Consider the following 21,018-nt stretch of genomic DNA (forward strand, 5'->3'; position numbering starts at 1 on the left):
CTCCCTGTAAGCTGACCTTGTACTCTCAGAATCTGCTCCAGAAGTCCCATTATGCAAATTGCCGTCTGTTCTGTTCACACGTACAGCCTCTGATACATAAAACCCATAACGATTGTAATTTGTTGTTGTTGTTGTTTTGTTAGGTCTTAATGTCAAGTTGTTCTCAGTGTCGTGTATGTGGAGCTCTAGTTTACGACGAAGAAATCATGGCGGGATGGACTGCGGATGACTCTAATCTGAATACTACATGCCCATTTTGCAAAAGCACTTTCTTACCTCTTCTTAATGTGGAATTTAAAGACCTGCGTGGTCTTGCAAGGTTGGTTCATTTGCCGCTGCGTGAATCCTTAAGGGCCTTTAAGTGCTGCGTAGATATTTCCACGTTCTATCATACGCAGCTTGTGGCAAATTTAAATGGTAGCTGTTGGGATAAGGGGCAGCCCTTCACTTCCTTTGACACCTGAACCGTCCTTTGGCTATATTTCTGGCTTCTCTTTCTCTTCGCACAGCAAAATAAGTGTGTGCAGGTTTTTTCTTTCATTTAAAACAATTTTATTGCCTGAGAATCTTTTACACGATAATGAATTGGTGGGTGGCTCTCATTTATTTATTTTATTCTTATTTAAAACTAAAATGTAATGCCTATATCAATTTCTAGTCTATAACAGTTAATTGCTGAAGCCAATTGTGAATTCTGACTGTAGTTAATGTACCCCCAAAATAGGACATTTTGCATTCCAACCTTTTTCGTTCGCTTTGGTTTTTTTGCTCCCGTTTCCTTATTAGCTTGCTTTTGAAACCGAGTACCTCTGGCGATAGTTTGCACAGCAGCAACATTCCATTAACCACGGATTCTCTGGAGCCAAAGGCTGTTTCAAGCCCTGCTACTGATCTGATCAGTTTTGCTGAATCTTCAGATATGAACCAGACCATCGCTGAAGAAAACAGCACCGCAGCGAAGCAAAGGTACCGAAAGAGAGAAAGGCAGAGTTTCTGGGGGAATTCATGCGGCCTTTGCTTTGCTTTGAAGCTTTGTTTCAAAAAATGTTTGGAAGAACAGTGTGTACTCAAATCTAGTGTACAATCTGGTGGTACTCAAGAGATCCGTGTTTGTTAAGTGCAGAGACCAAGGCAAGTATACCTGAAGGAGCGTCTCCACCACCATTGTTCAGCTTGGACACTGAGGTCCAGCTCTGAGGGCCTTCTGCTGGTTCCCTCCCTGCAAGAAGTGAGGTTGCAGGGAACCAGTCAGAGGGCCTTCTCAGTAGTGGCACCAGCCCTGTGGAACGCCCTCCCATTAGATGTCAAGGAAATAAACAACCAGCTGACTTTTAGAAGACATCTGAAGGCAGCCCTATTTGGGGAGGTTTAAAATATTTGGTGTTTTATTGTGTTTTTAATACCCTGTTGGAAGCCGCCCAGAGAGGCTAGGGAGGCCTGGCTGGATGGACGGGGTATAAGTAATAAATAATTACAGTGGTACCTCTGGTTGCGAACGGGATCCTGTTCGCAATATGAGCAGAACGCAACCCACGTCTGCGCGTGCTGCGATTTGCTGCTTCTGTGCATGCACGTGACGTCATTTTGAGCGTCTGCGCATGCACGAGTGGCAAAACCCGGAAGTAACCCTTTCCAGTACTTCCGGGTCGCCGCGGGACACAACCTGAAAAGATTTAACCTGAAGCAAATGCAACAAGAGGTATGACTGTATATTATTATTATATCAGTGTGAGCAGACTGCTGCAATCTGCTGGCTTCATTTACGGTAGAATGAGATGAGTCCAAATGCCCTTTACGAAATTGCAGTGGCAGTAGACAAAAGGTTTAGTTCCTTCCTTCCAGTAGCCTTCCTGAGTTTTCCCCAAAGGCCTCTGCTAAGGAAAGTTTTCCGTGGTTTCCTTCTATGCCATCACGCATCCCGTTCCAAGAGGGGTTTCTTGGAGGCTGGGTGGGGAAGTAATCTTCCACCTGGACACTTCTGCAGATGGAATACTTATCAAAGCGCTCTGTGCATTGAAGTCTGACAGAAATCCTTCCCTCTAATAGCAAACTCAGCCTATAGCCCAAACTGGTTGACCAAGAGATGAGAGGGAGGTATCAGCACGCTTGTGGCGATCCCAGGGTTTGCAGAAGTACAAAGAAGTGTCTCCTTCCCCTGGATTAGCATTGCCAAATTTAAAATTATATTATGAAGCAGAATATTTAATTTGGGTAAGAGATTGGCTTCGTTTGGAAAAAACTAATATATTGGATCTTGAAAGTTTTAATAATAGATACGGATGGCATGCATATCTTAATTATGAGAAAGTAAAAGTCAATAAAGAATTTACAAGTTATATATTAAGAGGTGCATTATATAAAGTTTGGAACAAATATAGATCACATCTGGAACCACAGACACCTTGGTGGTTATCACCGCTGGAGGCATATGCTATCAGAAAAAGATACAGTGGTACCTCGGGTTAAGTACTTAATTCGTTCCGGAGGTCCATTCTTAACCTGAAACAGTTCTTAACCTGAAACACCACTTTAGCTAGTGGAGCCTCCTGCTGCTGCCACGCCGCCGGAGCCCAATTTCTGTTCTTATCCTGAAGCAAAGTACTTAACCTGAAGCACTATTTCTGGGTTAGCGGAGTCTGTAACCTGAAGCGTATGTAACCTGAAGCGTATGCAACCCGAGGTACCACTGTACGCTAGTATGCCTAGATTAAAATGTGAAGTACTGGATGGAAGAAAAATTAGTAAGGAAAGATAGTAAGAATATATAGATGATTTGAGAAGATTGTAGAATGCAAAGATGATTGTAAATTGTATAATGTGGAGGAAATTGAGTGGGGGCGGAGGGAAGTAGGAGGAAGGAGAAAAGAATAATACGATGGATTGAGAAAATGTAAATGTATGGGGGGATGGGGAAGAAATGGTGTTGGATTTGGTACATCTGTATTGTAATATGTGAAAACCAATTAAAAAAAGAAGTGGTGTCTCCCTCTCCAGGAGAAAAAACCGACCTAGCAATGACCAAATGCTGAGGGTGGGATTCACCTAACGAGCGGTGCTTGCTGAAGGACTTCTGCCTGCACCATGGGGCTTACCCCCTTCTTCTCCCCATTGTGTGCCCTCCCCCAAATTGGATGGGGGGGTTGGGGGAGAACACAGGGAGAGGAGACGGGGTGCATGCACCTAGGAAACTTCCATCGTAGCGTGACGTTGAATTCCACCCTTTCGTTTTAAGCACTGGCGTCACAGGAGGAGGGGACAGGGACCTCAACCCCCCCAGGCCCTCTGCTACAAGCAACGCCTCGCAACGAGGAGGTTCTCTGACTCGGAGCCATAGCGTTGGTGGTCCGCTGCAAAATATTGATCTCTTGCAAAGGCCGGCTCATGGCATCTCAACCGTCAGCCTTCCCAACAGCTTGCAAGAGGCTGTGGTAAGTCCTCGGCAATAACTGCTTGTTAAGCTGATTTGTTGGTAGCGAGTGACTGCATGTGCTTTGAGATGCTTTGCGGCTTGAACATTAGCGTTCTCGTTTGGGTGGGGGGAAGAGATTCTCCAGGAGCTTTTATCTTGTGTACAGTAAACGCGGGTGGCGCTGTGGGTTAAACCACAGAGCCTTTTGGGCTTGCCGATCAGAAGGTCGGCAGTTCGAATCCCTGCGACGGGGTGAGATAAACCCAGGATAGCCCCTTAAAGGGCAGGGCACAGTACAGGCAGCCCCGTTTATGTGTATGACCATGTATACATGCTGAATCTGGAAGTGACTCAGAAACATCATAAAGACTTCCCTAAAAGGCAGGAACGCGGTGTTTGCAGGCTTTTTCGATGGGTTTCAATTATATGTGATTTCACCGATGCACACAGTGCCTCAGAATGTAACCCCTGCATAAATTCCTGCTGGTAGGGCAGGAGTTTTTGAGCCTGCAATGTACAGCCCTACTTGCTGGTCATGGGTTAAACCACAGAGCCTAGGACTTGCCGATCAGAAGGTCGACAGTTCAAATCCCCGCAATGGGGTGAGCTCCCATTGCTCGGTCCCAGTTCCTGCCAACCTAGCAGTTTGAAAGCACGTCAAAGTGCAAGTAGATAAATAGGTACTGCTCCGGCGGGAAGGTAAACGGCGTTTCCGTGTGCTGCTCTGGTTCGCCAGAAGCGGCTTTGTCATGCTGGCCACGTGACCCGGAAGCTGTACGCCGGCTCCCTCAGCCAATAAAGCGAGATGAGCACCGCAACCCCAGAGTCGGTTACGACTAGACCTAATGGTCAGGGGTCCCTTTACCTTTACAGTAAACCAGTAAGGGGTGAAGAGGTGCTGGGAAACTTTCTTTTCCTTGTATAGTTTGTTTTAATCCCTGTCACAATGCAAACATTCCAAATGTTCTAAGGGTGATGTGTTTCAGCAACTTTTGTTATAAAGAAAGCTGTGGAACTGTAGCAGTGTGTCTTTTTTAGACTCGAGTTTGCATTACTGCAAACTTCCCCAGCCTGGTGCCCTTCAACTGCTTTGGATTACAACTCCCTTCAGCCCCAGTCAGGATGGTTCAATAACAGATCATCGAGTTCTAAGGGACCCCTAAGGGCTATCTAGTCCAACCCCTTGCAATACAGGAATCTCAGCTAAAGCATCTAATGACAGGTGACCATCCAACCTTTGCTTAAAAATCTCCAAGGAAGGAGAGTCCACCACCTCTCGTGGGAGACCATTCTACTGTTGAACTGCTCTTTAGTCGGAATCTCCTTTCTGGTAACTTGAAGCCATGGGTTCGAGTCCCACCCTCCAGAGCAGGAGACAACAAGCTTAGTCCCTCTTCCATGTTACACCCCTTGAGATATTTGAAGATGGCTCTCATATCTCCTCTCACTCTCCTCTTTTCCAAGCTAAACACCCCCAGTTCCCTCAACTATTCTTCCTTAGTCTTCGTTTCCAGACCCTCGATCATCTTGGCTGCATTGAGGGAGGCTGCATTATGTTGTGCAACTTGCTCTCAGAGTAATGTAGCTCAGGGACACCTCAAGGTGTTTCACTGGTGAGAGCAGCCACCCAGCATCGTTTGACGGATGAATGATTGTTGAATGTTTTTCAGGATCCCTTAGCCAAAAGGGCCAATCCTTTACCTGTGTCTGTCCCGTATTTGAGCCCCTTGGTACTAAGGAAAGAGCTGGAATCTTTGTTGGAGAATGAGGGAGAACAAGTGATTCACACCTCCACGTTCATCAATCAACACCCCATCATTTTCTGGAACCTGGTGTGGTATTTCCGACGCCTGGACCTCCCAAGCAACTTGCCAGGACTCATTCTAACATCAGAGCACTGCAATGAAGGCGTGCAGGTGAGTTCCGCACAGGTACTTCCAACACGGCAGGTGCACCTGGCAATGTTTGTTTTGTTTTGCCCTTGCAAACCTTAAAAGAGGGTAACTTGTTGGTTGGTTTTGCCTTGGTATCCTGCCTCCATTTGCCTTTGTGACAGAAACAAATACTGACAATATTGAATAGAGGCTAGTCATCTATTGCAGGTGTTCAAAGTCTGTTGGGGGAGTGCATATTAGTGCATGCTGCTGATAGAAAGGACGACCCCTAAAAAGCAATTGTTCTATTTCAAAATATAGTGGGGGAGATAGATAGTTAAAGTGCAACTCAGACAAAGTTAGGCACATGGCCCATTGGTTTCGTCGGAACAAAGTTAAATTCTTCAGTAGAAAAATCACTGGGATTTAAAGTGCTCAACTTTGGAGAGAATAAGCAGAGTTAGAAAACAGCTTGATCATTTAGGAAATAGCTTGGGTGTGTCGGAGAGAAGATTGTGATTAGCTTGGGGAATGTGTTTAGAAGATGTGAACAGACCATGTAGAAAATCAGCTTCAGCTATGGAGTACATAAATAAGGCATTTATGTTTAGAAATGCAATTACTTAAGATGGCGACTTGTTTCTGTGGGGACACTGTGTTCTTTTCGTGAATGTACAGAAGCCGATGGCTTTTTCAAAACCAGCTCTGTAAACAGATCAATATTGTGGATATGATGCAAATCCTTTCCTGTTTCTGAAATTGGCTTTGTTTAAATGGGAGGAGGCCATGTGCTCTAGACAAACGTTCCTTCACTAGAGAACTCCGCCAGCAAAGGGTGAAATTAGCATTGTGCACCCGCCATTGCAAAACTGCTGGCAAGAGAGCTCAGTCTGTGGCAAAGTGATAAGAAAGCGTGTTTCCTCTCTTTTAGCTTCCTCTGTCAAATTTGTCTCAAGACAGCAAGCTAGTGTTTATCCAACTTCTGTGGGACAATATCAATCTTCACCAAGAGCCTGGGGAACCTCTGTACCTATCTTGGAGAAACTTCAGTGAGTAAAAGTGTACATTTCAAAACGTGTTTTGAGAATAAGACTCTTCACCTGTGCTCAACGGTCATCGATATTTGCCCATCTTTTCCAAAATGACTGCCCATGTTCCTTGATGGGTCAGCGCTCGGACCAAGTGCCCGCAGCCTTGGTGGATGAAAAGCTTGGATACAACTGCTTGGAGGCTAGTTGCTAGTACAATCTACTAATGCAATAGGTTTTCAACCAGTGTGTTGTAGCACCCTGGGGTGCCTTGAATGGTGGTCAGGGGTGCCGTGGGCAACACTGGCCTCTGTCCCTCTTTCCTTCCTCTGATGTCCTCTCATGTCTCTGCCTCCCAAAGGCTTGTACAGCTGTTATTGCAGCAGCCCTGGCTATAAGCTCCACAGGCAAATGGTGCCTCTGAGAGGCACCTCTCTTTGGAGTGGGGTCTGGGGCAGCTCAGAGACCAGGGATGGCGGCAGCAGCTGCCTGGAGGACTGCCAAGGAGAAGGGAGAGGAGACTGGGGGAACACTCCACAAGGGAGGGTGTTAAAAAAAGGTTGAGGCTGCTAGCTTTGCAGGAAAGGGGTGACATAACTCCTGGTATGCCCTGCAGAGGACCTTAAGGTCCTTGAATAATCATAGTTTAGAGGTCCCGGGCCCTAAGAAAGTTAATTATCCTCCACCAGGGCCAGGGCCTTCTCAGTGATGGCTCCGACCTGGTGGAATGCTCTGTCCCATGAGACCAGGGCTCTGCAGGATTTAACTTCCTTCCGCAGGGCCTGTAAGACAGAACTATTCTGCCTGGCTTTCAACTTGAACTTAGCCTGATCTTTTATTCCCCTTCCTTCCTTCCCTCCCCCTCCCCTTTTTATGAAGATTACCTGTTCTGGGGTCCCACAGCTAATTCTCCCCTGGTCTCCTCACTGGCCTAAATAGGACTAATTTAGCCAGCTAGCCCTGGTGATCATCTAATGTTTATTGGATGGATTTCCCCCCTAAATTGATTTTTGAATTCTGAATTTATTATTATTCACGTTTTATACCGTATTTTATGCTGGTTTTTGTTGCATCAATTAAGTGTTTTACATTTGTTGTTAGCTGCCCTGAGCCTGGTTTTTGAACCGGGAAAGGCTAGGTATAAATAAAAAATTAATATTTATTATTATAACTGGGCTCCTGAGTCCCTCAGGGGTACGCAGAAATAATGTAGTCAGTTAAGGGAGCCGTGGAATCAGAAAGGTTGAAAACCTCTGCAGTAGGTATTTAGTGTCGAGGACAAACTCTCCTCCAATGCTCACGTACTGTGTTTTTGATAAATAATGTTTTGTCATTGGCACAGGTTGGTTGTTCTGGTGCTGGCGGTTGTAAACTTTAGGTATTAGGCTGGAAGACCTCTTCAATTCTGTTGCCAGTGTTTGAAAATCAAAAAGATTTAGGACCCAAACCCATTTGGGTAAAAGATTTAGAGTTGAAACTGTGGGACCTTAAGTCATGGCGTGGCATCACTGAAACAGCACCTTCCTTTTCTCCAGCTATAGAATCACAACAGTAGGGACCAGCCTCTAGGAGCTGTTATTGGGGCAGAATGCAAAAAAGTCGAGGTGGTGTAAAAATTTGAAAATGCTACCTAATTTAGAGTGACATCTCCCACCATCCCCCCCACATAACCTTGATATGCCAACATAACGTTGTCAGACTTAGGTAGCTGTCTCATCCCGAATCAGATCCTTGGTCCATGTAGCTCACTATTGTCAGCACATGGTTGGCGGTGGCTCTCCAGGGCAGAGCTTTCCAAACGGTGTGTCGCGCGGCACCTTTGTGTGTTGGCTGCAGTGTGCAGGTGTGTCACACAGGTCAGCGGTTCGAATCCCCGCAACGGGGTGAGCTCCCATTGCTCAGTCCCTGCTCCTGCCAACCTAGCAGTTCGAAAGCACGTCAAAGTGCAAGTAGATACATACCTTCTGGCGGGAAGGTAAACGGCGTTTCTGTGTGCTGCTCTGGTTCGCCAGAAGCGGCTTAGTCATGCTGGCCACATGAGCTGAAGCTGTACACCGGCTCCCTCGGCCAGTAAAGCGAGATGAGCGCCGCAACCCCAGAGTCGTCCGTGACTGGACCTAATGGTCAGGGGTCCCTTTACCTTGCTAGTAAAACTGGAATACTGTGCCGTGAAATGATGCATATCTAAAAAGTGTGTCACCAGCATGAAAAGTTTGGAAAGCTTTTCTCTAGGGTTTCAGATCGGGAATACAGTGGTACCACTACTTACTTTCACCTCCTGTTACGTATCCTTTGGGATATGTACGCGGCAAACCCGAAAGTATTTTTCCAGGTTTCACCGCACACACATGTGAAGAAGCACTCTATCGCCGCACTTGCATGCATAGAAGTGGTCCCTCCAGTTGCGGAAACCTTGGGACCTGACTGGCGCTCCGGAATGGATCCCGTCTGCAACCAGAGATACCACTTTATTTCCTGCTAGAGACCTTCTATGTGCAGCTGTAATCCCTAGCCTGAAAGCTGCTTCTCTGTTCCTCCTCCAGTTGCCAAAACTTCTTCCTCTCTCCTCCTTTGCCCTGTATTTCTTCCTTCATTCCCCGTCTTTTTTCTCTCCCATCTTCCCCTTTCTAGTCTCTTCCTTTCCTCTACCTCTGTCTTCCTCTCTGTTGCTTGTAGTTTTCTTCTGACATTTAGTGATGGCTTTTCACCTTTCTTAGTCATAATTTGTTGATTTCCCCCTCCTTCTAGATTCTACAGAAAAGAAAGCTTCTGCAGTTTCAGAAGAACAACAAGCAACAATCGCTTTAGCTGAGAACATCAAACTGAGTATTCAGCACAATGATGTTGTGAAACCCATCAATCTTCTCGTGCAGAAAACTAAGCAAGATAGGAAACGACAAAGGTAAAGGGGAAATGCCACTGACTCCACAAAAATATGGGGAGGAAAAGTAGTGGTGGTTTTCAAAGTTCCTTGCACATTTAGCACTGTGCATAGGAGCATCCAGCTATCTGTGGGGGAAGTTAACCTGTATTAAGGTGCATGCAGTTGCTTCTACGGGAATCAATGGAGACAAAGATCGCTGCAGAGACGGCAGATATGCATGCAGAAGTAAGTACCGTATTTTTCGCACCATAGGGCGCACCTGACCATAGGGCGCACCTAGTTTTTAGAGGAGGAAAACACACACAAAAATATTCTGAATCAAATGTTGCACTAAACTAGGGGTGTCAAACTCAAATTCATCGGGGGCCGCATCAGCAGTTTGGTCACCCTCAAAGGGCCGGTTGTATCTGTAGGACTTTATCAAAGTTATTTTTCCTTAGGCACTGGTGTGTGTTGTCTTGAACCTATACACTATTTAATATACCTATTCCAGTACGATTTTAAATAAGAATAGAAGAAGAAATAATAACGATTTTTTAAAAAGATGACGAGATGGGCTTCCAGGCAGACTGGAGCTCCAATGGGGAGGAGACAGGAGCCTGTCCCAACAGAGCAGAAGCAAATGTTGCCTCCCCCCGCCCTGCCGCCGCACTCAGGAGTCGGAGGATACGGAGCTGCAGTTTGGACAGCAGCAGTTTCTTCCTTGCAAGGGAGCCCCAGCGGCACTGCGGGCGCGTGTGGCCAGGATCTCCTACTGGGGCCCCGAGCTGCTGCAGTTGCTCCTGGGGAGGGGGCTATCCGCCAAGTCCTCCGGCCCGGAGAAAGCCGATGTGTTGGCGTGGGGAGGGGGGCGGTGTTTCGTAGCCAGGCTCCCGCAGCCAAGTTGCTGGCAGGCTCCCACTTTGCTCCAGCCGCCCAGATGCCGGTGCGGTCCTCTTCGGGGTGGGAGGCGCCCCTGCTTTGCGGTGTGGCACACCGCCCACCCGCCCGCCTCCCTCCACCCCACTCTGCGCAGCTGAACCGGCAGCAGCTTTGCCTCTCCCAGCCCAGCCGGGGCGCGCCGCCTGCGGCAGGATCTGCGCCTGGTCCCCGCTCTCCACCCACCTCCGCCGTTCCCTTCCCCGCCTGCCGGCCCCGCTACTTACCCACCAGAGCGACCCCCAGCCAGCCCCTGGCCCCGCTGCCCGCGCCCCCGGCCATCTCCTCGGCAGCTGCAGCGCCGCAGTGGCCTCTTCTTGCGGCCCGAGCGAGTGAGCGAACGGCGTCCCAAGCGTGGCTCTCGCTCCCTGCCCTCACTGCCAGCCTCCGCAGCTCTCTTGGGCTCCAAAAGTTGCCACACGCGCGACCCGCCCCCTCGAGCAGCCGCGCCTGGGAGGCTCCGAGGGGCGGAGGCAGCCGGCTCCGAGCTTGGCTTCGCGGGACCGCCTCCTCTGCAGCGAGCCCCGGACTGGACCGAGCGAGCAGAAAGCCTCTTTGCCCGGCCCGCGAGGCAGGCGAAAGTTGCGGGACCGGCCGGTAGGCAGCACCGTCGGGGCGCGTTGGTTGGAGCCCTGTCTGCAAGCAGGCAGGGAAGGCTGTTCGCGTGGGTCACTTTTTAGAAAGGCAGAGAGCCTCCGCCGGAGTGCGGACCCTAAAATCTGGGTTGGGACCAGTAAAAAGGACGAGAAGCTCGCTTCCTCGCCCTTGATGCCACGGGCCACATGACGAGGTCTGGCGGGCCGGATTCGGCCCGCGGGCCTTGTGTTTGACACCCGTGCACTAAACTATTTAAAGCAGCAAAGCGGGCGGCTCCTGTCCGCTTTGCTGCTTTAAAGCGAGCCTCAGAGGAGGGTAGGAAGGAGAACCATGGCTTATCTAAGTCCATTTAATAATGCCGAGCCTGATTTATGGCCATCGAGATTAGCCTGGCCTCCTTAGTGAAATTCTGGGGAGGCTGAGGTGGACTTTCCAGTGGTCAAAGTGTGGTTGTGTCTTCCTGCCCGGCATCTATTTCCTGCCCTCTTTCCCCCCTGCACCCTGCTTCGAGGGAAGGAAGCAGAGCCATGGATCCTCTGCTCGCAACTGCAGTGGATTCCCTCCACTTTGAAGCAGGAAAGTGGGAGAGGAGCTGCTTACACGAGTGTAAGCTGCTCCCCTCCCACTTTGCTGCTTCAAAGGGAGCCCAGGAGGAGGGAATATGCGGGGGGTCAATTTTGACCAGGGGGTCCGGCGCGCTTCCTCCGCGCAGCTCTGCTCTTCCCCCTTGGAACCTTTGACTCCAGCAGAGTAAACACAGCAGAAGCAGAAGCCGGAACGTTCTGTCGTGTGGTGGCAATAACTCAGGCTGTCACGCAGCTCTCCTTATCTTAAAGTCTTTATTGCTGTACAGATCAACACATCGTAAATCTTCCCGGTGAGACGCAGCTCATGTTGCTCCTTTCTCCATGGAGCCTAACACGCAGACTGAAAACACACGGAGAAATCCACGCCCCTTCCGTGTTCTCTGCCCGCCCTCAGAATGTGAGGCGTCATCACTCAGAACTCTTAACCCTGTAAGTTCTGAGCCCCCTCAACACCCCCTCTCGAATCACGTTCTGAGGGGACTTCTGAGTGTTCAACACCTTCCCCATTGCCTTCCGCCCCTTCCTGGCATCGTTGTCAGGCACCTGTTGAACCCCACAAACCTCAGGTTCGCACTGTGCGAAACCAACCCACGCATTTGTGACCTGAAACCTCTCAGGTGGAATTCCCTTTGTTGCCCTTGAAGACCGCCTGGGCACAAACTGGGGTTCTCCTCCTGACCCACTGGGGCCAGCATGTGCGTCTTCCTCATCAGAAGACTCCCCCTCTGACTTGACACGTCTGTGAGCTTTCTCCATTATGCGCACAGGAGATGAGGGCTCACTCTTGGACACTCCCTTAACAACCTGTGGAGACGCCCTACTCTGTTCAGGGACCTGGTCTCCACCAGCAGGTTCAGGCTCTGGCTCTCTTTCCTCCTCAGAGTCAGACAGACAATCTGAGTGAACGTCAGAGCGCGCTTTGCGCCTTGCCCAACCAGCCTGCTCAAAGAACTCAGCCTGTTTACTGACCAGAAGCTTGGTCTGATCACCTTCTGGGTATGCGAATCTCCACCCCTTGGTCGCGGGTTCATACCCACAGAAGATCATTTCCTGGTACTTCGGACCACCTTCTTGCTGCAACCACTTTGGTACAGGCACCATGGCCCTGCAACCAAAAGTGCGAAAGAAATGCACAAGCGGCTTCTGCCGATGAAGCAGGAAATACGGGGTGTCACCTACCACTGCATTGTAGCACCTGTTCATCGTGAAATTGGCCGTTTTTACCGCCTCCCCCCAAAAACTGTGAGGCAAACCAGAGTCATCCAGTAGGATTTCGGATGCTCGGACCAGAGCTTTACTCCTCAGCTCTGCCACGCCATTCTTCTGAGGAGAAGTCACCTTGTGACGTATCCCCCTCTGGCGAAAGAAACCCTTTAGAGCAGACCCAGTGACCTCAGAACCACGGTCAAACTGGAAACCTTGCACCTTGGTGGAGAACCTCTGTTCCACCTCTGCAACCCAATCTTTGATCAGTTGCGCTGCTTCCTCCTTCGTTCTCAGCGTGAACGCCCATGCGTTCCTGCTAAAATCATCTGTCAGCACCATCAGCCACTTGGCCTTGCCCAGACTTGGCTGTGGCATACTTAAAAGGTCTGCATGCACAAGCTCAAAAGGCTTTGTGGTGACCCTCTCCACCCTGGGATCATTAAACCCCTTGTTTCTGGCTTTCCTGCAAGCCTTGCACTTCAAAGGTTTACCACATTCTTTTACCTTGCAACCTTTGGTGCACTCTGATAACAACTGGACGTCCTCACAGGACCCATGTGACATCCTCTTGTGCCACACGCAAGCACACGACACATGAGTGTGGTCAGTGGCTTTCCCCTCACCCTCGAGAGGTGATTCCAGAACAAAGAGGTTGTTCTGATTTCTTTCAACACGTACCAGTTGCTCTCCACCTCTGGAAATTGTACAAACATCATTTTCAAAACTCACAGAATATCCCTCCTGTAAAAGAGAAGGTACAGACAGCAAGCAATGCTTTATCTCAGGGAGAACATAAACCTTCAATTCAGCCTGTAAAAAAGAGACAAACAAGTTAGAAATATGGGTTACACGGCCCTGTGCACCTGTAGCAAAACTAACAGTTTTCTCAGTTGAAACAGCCTTGCAGTTCCACATTTGTCCATCAGGTGGCGCTGTTACCAAATGGGCATTCGCAGCTGAGTCAACAACCCAACGTAGGACCCTCCCCCCACTGGAGTTGTCCTTCTTTGTTGCCTTAGCAACTGACTTGACCTTGGAGCTCTCGCTGCAGGTGGTGTTGTCCAAAACCGCCATCGACGCAGACAGTTGAAAAATGCTCTCCTCCCCTTCCGGCCGACCCTGGGACTTTCCACGCTGGCCTCTTCTCCCGGGCTGGTTCCCATGGGAAACGACCTTGGGCGCATCCTGCCTTGGCTCTCTCGCTCTCTGTGGGCAGTTGCGACACAAGTGGTCCGGGGAGTTACAAACAAAACATCTCCGAGTGGAAAACTTTGCAAACGTGCCTTTGGACGTCAGCGCCCCCCCAACCTTTCCAGCAGCTCTCCTTGAGGCTTTTCTGCCGTTGGGAAAATGGCTTTTGGCTTCCAGCTCTGTGGTTTCTCTGCAAACCCCTCTCAGCTCCTGCCAAACAGCCTGGGCACTCTCAAGACTCTTGGACTGGCCTTCCTGGCCTGCACCCCCAAACTTGGGTGCAAAGCCTCCAGAGGAACAGCTTGCCTCTGCTTTCCTCTTCCCAGCTTCCAGCAGCTTTCCAGCACACGGCTGCCTGTCTCTCTGGCGTGTCAAAGCATCGCAGCAGCTTTTGGACACGGCTCCAGCCCACTTTGGGCTTCTAGGTGCTTCCTCAGAGCAATTCTCAGCCCCCTCTGGCCTGGCTCCCACTCTCTCCAGTGCCTGCCTTCTCCCGGCCCAGGGCTTGCTCCCGTCCACCTTATTAAAAGGGATTGACGACTTCTGGCTGTCTGCCATCTCTCCCCGGGGGCCCAGCTTACTTACAGGTACCTCCCGGTCCGGCAGATCCTTCCCAGCGAGCTCCTCCCGGCTGGCTCCAGCTACTCCTTAGCTGGCCTTTGGCTGCAGATTCACTTTCCCAGCGTCTCATCGGCTGGCCTCCGGCTGCCGCCTCCTCACACGCACGAACGTTGCTTATCTTTACTGCTGACCTCCATAACCTATGCGGGGGGTCAATTTTGACCAGGGGGTCCGGCGCGCTTCCTCCGCGCAGCTCTGCTCTTCCCCCTTGGAACCTTTGACTCCAGCAGAGTAAACACAGCAGAAGCAGAAGCCGGAACGTTCTGTCGTGTGGTGGCAATAACTCAGGCTGTCACGCAGCTCTCCTTATCTTAAAGTCTTTATTGCTGTACAGATCAACACATCGTAAATCTTCCCGGTGAGACGCAGCTCATGTTGCTCCTTTCTCCATGGAGCCTAACACGCAGACTGAAAACACACGGAGAAATCCACGCCCCTTCCGTGTTCTCTGCCCGCCCTCAGAATGTGAGGCGTCATCACTCAGAACTCTTAACCCTGTAAGTTCTGAGCCCCCTGGCCCCGCTGCCCGCGCCCCCGGCCATCTCCTCGGCAGCTGCAGCGCCGCAGTGGCCTCTTCTTGCGGCCCGAGCGAGTGAGCGAACGGCGTCCCAAGCGTGGCTCTCGCTCCCTGCCCTCACTGCCAGCCTCCGCAGCTCTCTTGGGCTCCAAAAGTTGCCACACGCGCGACCCGCCCCCTCGAGCAGCCGCGCCTGGGAGGCTCCGAGGGGCGGAGGCAGCCGGCTCCGAGCTTGGCTTCGCGGGACCGCCTCCTCTGCAGCGAGCCCCGGACTGGACCGAGCGAGCAGAAAGCCTCTTTGCCCGGCCCGCGAGGCAGGCGAAAGTTGCGGGACCGGCCGGTAGGCAGCACCGTCGGGGCGCGTTGGTTGGAGCCCTGTCTGCAAGCAGGCAGGGAAGGCTGTTCGCGTGGGTCACTTTTTAGAAAGGCAGAGAGCCTCCGCCGGAGTGCGGACCCTAAAATCTGGGTTGGGACCAGTAAAAAGGACGAGAAGCTCGCTTCCTCGCCCTTGATGCCACGGGCCACATGACGAGGTCTGGCGGGCCGGATTCGGCCCGCGGGCCTTGTGTTTGACACCCGTGCACTAAACTATTTAAAGCAGCAAAGCGGGCGGCTCCTGTCCGCTTTGCTGCTTTAAAGCGAGCCTCAGAGGAGGGTAGGAAGGAGAACCATGGCTTATCTAAGTCCATTTAATAATGCCGAGCCTGATTTATGGCCATCGAGATTAGCCTGGCCTCCTTAGTGAAATTCTGGGGAGGCTGAGGTGGACTTTCCAGTGGTCAAAGTGTGGTTGTGTCTTCCTGCCCGGCATCTATTTCCTGCCCTCTTTCCCCCCTGCACCCTGCTTCGAGGGAAGGAAGCAGAGCCATGGATCCTCTGCTCGCAACTGCAGTGGATTCCCTCCACTTTGAAGCAGGAAAGTGGGAGAGGAGCTGCTTACACGAGTGTAAGCTGCTCCCCTCCCACTTTGCTGCTTCAAAGGGAGCCCAGGAGGAGGGAATCCGCTGCAGCTTTCCCCACCTCCCGGAGAGCCTGCAGAAGCCGTGAGCTCTTTAAAGGGGCTGCACGGCTTCTCCTGGCTTTTCTGGGAGGTGGGAGAAGGGACTGATGCGGCTCTTGGGGGCTTTTCCTGCCTGCCTCCCCCTTGCATTCGCTCCATAGGACGCACACACATTTTCCCTTGCTTTTTAGGAGGGAAAAAGTGCGTCCTATAGAGCGAAAAATACGGTATATCAATATGGAAGTTTGGTGTAAAATTTTACTGTTTTGCTCTTGTAAAGAGGCAACTATATAATGAAAGGTCACACTGACATCTAGAGCCTTTCGAGAACACCTTCCTTGTGATTTGCATTACGCAGAAAGCAGCTGACGAGTGTTGGATCTCTTAAGACAATGCAGAAGGGGCTGCTGTTAATGAACAGTAAACCATTTTTTCCTCAGGAAAACTTGTGACTGTTTGACCTAAGAAACACACTCACAGTGACATTTTTCACCTGTGAGAACTCTAGTTCCATGTAAGGTAGTGTAACTTACAAGGCAGCATGTGGTTGGATAGGCTAAAGGGAAGGCTGAACTTGTCTAATTTCTAAACATGCATTTTACAGGAGCTTTTACAGAGAAATTCTTTTCCTGTCCCTGGTCTCACTTGGGAGAGAGAATATTGACATAGGTAAGACACGTAAGCATGTGTGTGTTTTATGAATGGTATTGGATGTCATTATTCTTGTAACCAGAAACTAATTCTTCAAATACATTTCTTTTTAAATTATCAGTTCACCTGGAAAAGCAAAGCATAGCTAATCTTTAATATTGTTTCTTCTAACTTGTAATAATTGCTATCTTTGGCGCCCTTAAAAACAAGATTTAGCTTTTCTGGAATGTTGTAGTTTACATTTGAAAGGCTTAATGGATGAATCAGAATGGACAGTGCATTCATATTTTGTGTGTTTGAAGACCAGCAACTCAAAAAGGCCCAGGCATTCTATCTTTACCTAAGAGAATCTCCTTCCATTTCCATTGTGAATGGCTTTCTGCTGCATGGAAAGAGATGTTTTGCAGAGTGTTGAAAAGCTTTAGCAAAAGGTCAGTACAACTTCTCCGTCTCCCTTGACTGAAACTCTGCTTTCGTTCTTTGCAGAGGCCTTTGACAATGAGTACAGAGCTGCCTATAAAAGCCTTCCAGCCGAGGTGCTTGAAAAGATGCAGAAGATCGACGCCCCGCCCAGTGTCAGCGTTGAGTGGTGCAGGAAATACTTTGGGGCGCCCGTCATATAAACTCCGCAAAGACGATGCCATGTAGCAGCTCCACAAACAGAGAGCAGAGGAAAGGGACAAAATGGTGAATGTGTTGATTTGGATTCAGCTACAGCTGTTGGCGTCCAATTCAGGAATACATGTAGCACTCTCTTCTGTGACAGACCGATGTCTATACCAGCCCCAAGAATTAAGTGCAAATACGCTAGTGCAAAGTCATTGGCTTTTGAATTGACAGTTTAACCTTCCTGTGCGTCATTGTTTAGAACGACAACGGAGACTGGCGTTTTAATTGGTGTCTTGCTTTTTAAAACTTGAAATGTTGGAATGTTTTATTTGTCTTCTAGCCCAAGAGCACACTGGTTTCTTTATGAATGGATCCATCAGTTTAAAAGAGAGATCTCTACTTGCTGCATGTATATGTACATTTTGTACATTTTGAATTGTAATTCTTTTCCCTTGGGTCAGAAGACCAAACTGTAGCTTTAGTTTAAATGCCCATCTTCTTCTTGGAAAACAATCACTGTCTTGGACTGTAGCAAGAATATAGCTGTTGTGGCTATTGTAAAGCATAGTATTTTTCTCATTTTTATAGAATAACTACTTTAAATAATTCTCAAACTGTACATACAATGTTCTCCCCACAATGATGGGTTCCTACCCTGAGTGGCTTTGAAGGCAGTTGCCTCTCTATAAAGGAAAGTGGGAGTAAATGAATCTAGGGTACATATATGGGTGGGGGAAATTGACCACATATACCTGTCTTAGCATTTGTGTAAAAGAAAGTATATAATATGTATTTTGGGGCAAAGCTTGAAGCTGTCAGGTGCCTCATTCCTTGCTCATCTTTTTAACCTGTGGGACATTTTCTTTGCACTGTCCAATTTAAATACTTCTATATTAAAATGTATTTATACTCACACACTTGAACATATATGTTTACCAGGAGTGTAAAGGCTAATTTTTAATCTTAACTTTTTAAATATCTCTGGTTAATTACCAGTTTGTTGCAGAGAGAGGGGGAGAATGCTTGCATTCACAGCTGTCTTTTGACGGTCACATGGATGTTTTCTGAAACATTTAATGACAGTTAAGAGAGATGGCTATCCTCCTCCTCTTCACTTCAGATGATGTCATGGTATCTGAGCATCTGCATTAACTACTTTTATGAAGCAAGTCCATTAAGAGGGATTGTGGATAATGACAAAAAAGTACACACATATTCTTGATCCTGCGGGTTTTCTGCCCCTTGTAATCTTTCATACTGCACTAGCGCTAAGCTAGAACAGAGCATGGCAGGATTGTGACTATTCCAGTAACAGCAAGAATTTTGCACTTGTCAGAATAGTTTGGCACTTTAGACTAGATTCTCTCTTAGTGTTCACACTAAACCACATTTCAAAATATATTGCTGGAAATGTTTTAAATGTGAAAGCCGTCCCTTGAAAGAGCACAGTAGGCAGAGAGTGTCTCCCTTATACTTTTCCTCCCCCCCCCGCCACCACTATTTTTCTGAAATTGCGGGGGACTAGTATATTAAGGTTGCTTGTAGGATGTCTGTTTTAGCCCCCCTTTGTCCCTTTCTCAAATACAATGCATTTTTTCATTTACAAATGATTATTATAAATAAAAAACCTTACGAAACACCTTTTATGGTATGTTCACATTTCCATTGTAAATTAATGTTATGTATGAAAGATTGCACTTGGAACCTTTCTTGTTTTGTTTATGCAGGCTGTTTCTTACCATTTCAGTTTTGCCGTTTCTGAATTACATCTTACTGCAAATCAGCAGGAACAATTTGGGCTATTGATACTATGCAGAAAAAAATTGGCATTTTAGCTAGTGGTAATTCTTTTGCTGTAACAAATAGCATTTAGGGTAAAGCAAGTCACATTTTAAAAACCTTTCACTGTGTTTGAACTGTTGGCATTGCACTTCTGTTTTAATGCAGAACAGAGGATAAGCACCAAAGACTTAAGTTCTTGCATTATTACTCCAGCAAATTTGAGAAACCTAATTTCCTGAAAGCAGATGTTGGAGTGAAGGCAGCATAGACTCTTCCCATGTGGTCGAGCTGCTAATGTTACTCTAGCTAACCAGTGAAGTAACACAAATGCTAGCTTCAATTTAGTGCATTTAATGCCGTATTTTGGACCCATAACAAAGCTGTCATCTGCTTTTTTAAAAGTGCCATCGTTTTCCTTTCAACTGTCCGTAAATTCTGGGACTGTGTGGTATAGTTCTCTATAAATTTTATTTCACTGGGGGCTAATTTGGTCTAAGCGAGTTTTTTTAAATGCAAGCTATTAATTTGGCTTCTGATAACATGTTAATTGCGAGTGCACTTTAGAAAACCATCAAAGCAGTTGACAAAGAGGTAAAGACCAATAACATGGCTGCTTAGGGAAAAAGTACTATGTGTGGCAGTTTGAGTAATAAGGTAGTAGAAAGGATCTTCAGAAGCGCAAGGCTTTTGCAGAATTTATATCACTTACTGGCTGATCCTATGCAAGTTCACAGAGAAGTCCCATAGAGTTCAATGAAATTTACAGCCCAAATAAGTTTGCCTAAGGAAAGCTAGCGCCACGTGTACAGTTTGGCTCTATGAAACATACATATTAACCATGCATAACTTTAACATGAAGTTGAATTTTAAGGGGGCAAATGTCTTGGAAGTAAATGTCTCAGCAGCTTATCCACTATACATCATTACTGGGAGTTAATTGTAGCAAATTAATTATAGTGCAAGCGTCATGAAACCCCTGTTCAGTTTAAGTCTCTTTTATAGAATAATGAAAACTAACAGAATAACCACAAAGTTTAGTTGTTTTTATATCCATTTTCCCCATCCAATTTTTTTTAAAAAAGATGTACTTAGGTATGGAAATAGATGAACAGTTAGGACTTCAGGCATATTACTCATAGGGCTAGTTATTTGTGCTGACCAAACCAAGTGAAATGCTACATATTCAATATAAAATTAGGTCCTCTCTCTGTTACAACTAATATGGGATGTTTCTAAAACACTAAAATCTTACACCTGGTTTGGGGAATTAAATCAAATCAAAGCAAGCCAGCCTACAATTTTAACTTTTGGGTACTTTTAAGTTCCTTTTTATTCCAGCGCAAAAGCTGTGAAATGTAAAAAGATACCATGCTTTTCAACAACCTGTGGCAGCGTAGAAACACTTAGCTACATCTGAAAACCCTTTTAAGCTCCTTTCTGTATTCTGGCGGTGACCAGCATAGGTGCGTCCAGTTGGCTTGTAATTGCTGACACGTGGGGTCCGGAAAAGAGAAGGGAGCAGGGGGTCCTTATACATGCTCTGCCGCTGCACAGAGGGGTCAGGAATAGAACCCTGCAAGACGGGGTCACCGGCTGCATCCAACTTTTATAGTGTTTTAGAGCATTCCCTACATTAAACTAGGAGAGGAGTTTGCTACAGTTCTGTTCCTATTCTGCCACATTCACTGTGCTGCATGTTAGGGGGTTGGGAAACAGACCTTAAAACACCTAGAATCCTGCAGAGTACAAGTATAAAAAGGGATTGTTTTGTCTTTAACATTAAAAGTGACATTGCTTTGAGGTCAAATTTTATATTTTCATGATAAAGGTGGGAAGGTTTCAATTACTAATACAATCATGTACTGGTTTCAGAATTTGAATGTCATCAATTCACTGTGCTTTGAGCTACCTGGTATCTTAATATTTTTGTTAATAAGTTTGTTTCTTATTGACTCTTTTGCATAGGTACCCTGGGTGATTTAGAAACCACTTGTTAAATGTTATATCAAAAATAAAAGTGTACAAATGTCTGATATTAGTCTCTTGCACTTCTTTTGTTCTTAAGCAATGTTTTTCAAAGGCTCCAAAGCAGGAGAGGGGTCAGTGGCTTCTAGTTCCAAGGTTCTGCCACAAGAAAGGCAGAC

The 21,018-nt window shown here is 47.7% G+C and overlaps 1 protein-coding gene across 2 annotated transcripts in view; it reads left to right on the plus strand.

The window, feature by feature from the left end:
- DENND4C (DENN domain containing 4C) overlaps positions 1-20,904 on the plus strand; it is a 94,817-nt gene extending 73,913 nt beyond the window's left edge. For both annotated transcript variants that reach the window (XM_053371802.1, XM_053371803.1), the window contains 8 exons: positions 144-319; positions 787-966; positions 3,233-3,428; positions 5,080-5,325; positions 6,215-6,332; positions 9,060-9,213; positions 16,437-16,501; positions 16,970-20,904. In XM_053371802.1, coding sequence (XP_053227777.1) covers positions 144-319; positions 787-966; positions 3,233-3,428; positions 5,080-5,325; positions 6,215-6,332; positions 9,060-9,213; positions 16,437-16,501; positions 16,970-17,106 — 1,272 coding nt within the window. In that variant the 3' untranslated portion in view covers positions 17,107-20,904. The remainder of the gene's footprint in view (positions 1-143; positions 320-786; positions 967-3,232; positions 3,429-5,079; positions 5,326-6,214; positions 6,333-9,059; positions 9,214-16,436; positions 16,502-16,969) is intronic.
- The last annotated feature ends 114 nt before the right edge of the window (positions 20,905-21,018 follow it).

The sequence above is a fragment of the Podarcis raffonei genome, chromosome 17 (assembly GCF_027172205.1).
Source record: "Podarcis raffonei isolate rPodRaf1 chromosome 17, rPodRaf1.pri, whole genome shotgun sequence".
NCBI lineage: Eukaryota > Metazoa > Chordata > Lepidosauria > Squamata > Lacertidae > Podarcis > Podarcis raffonei.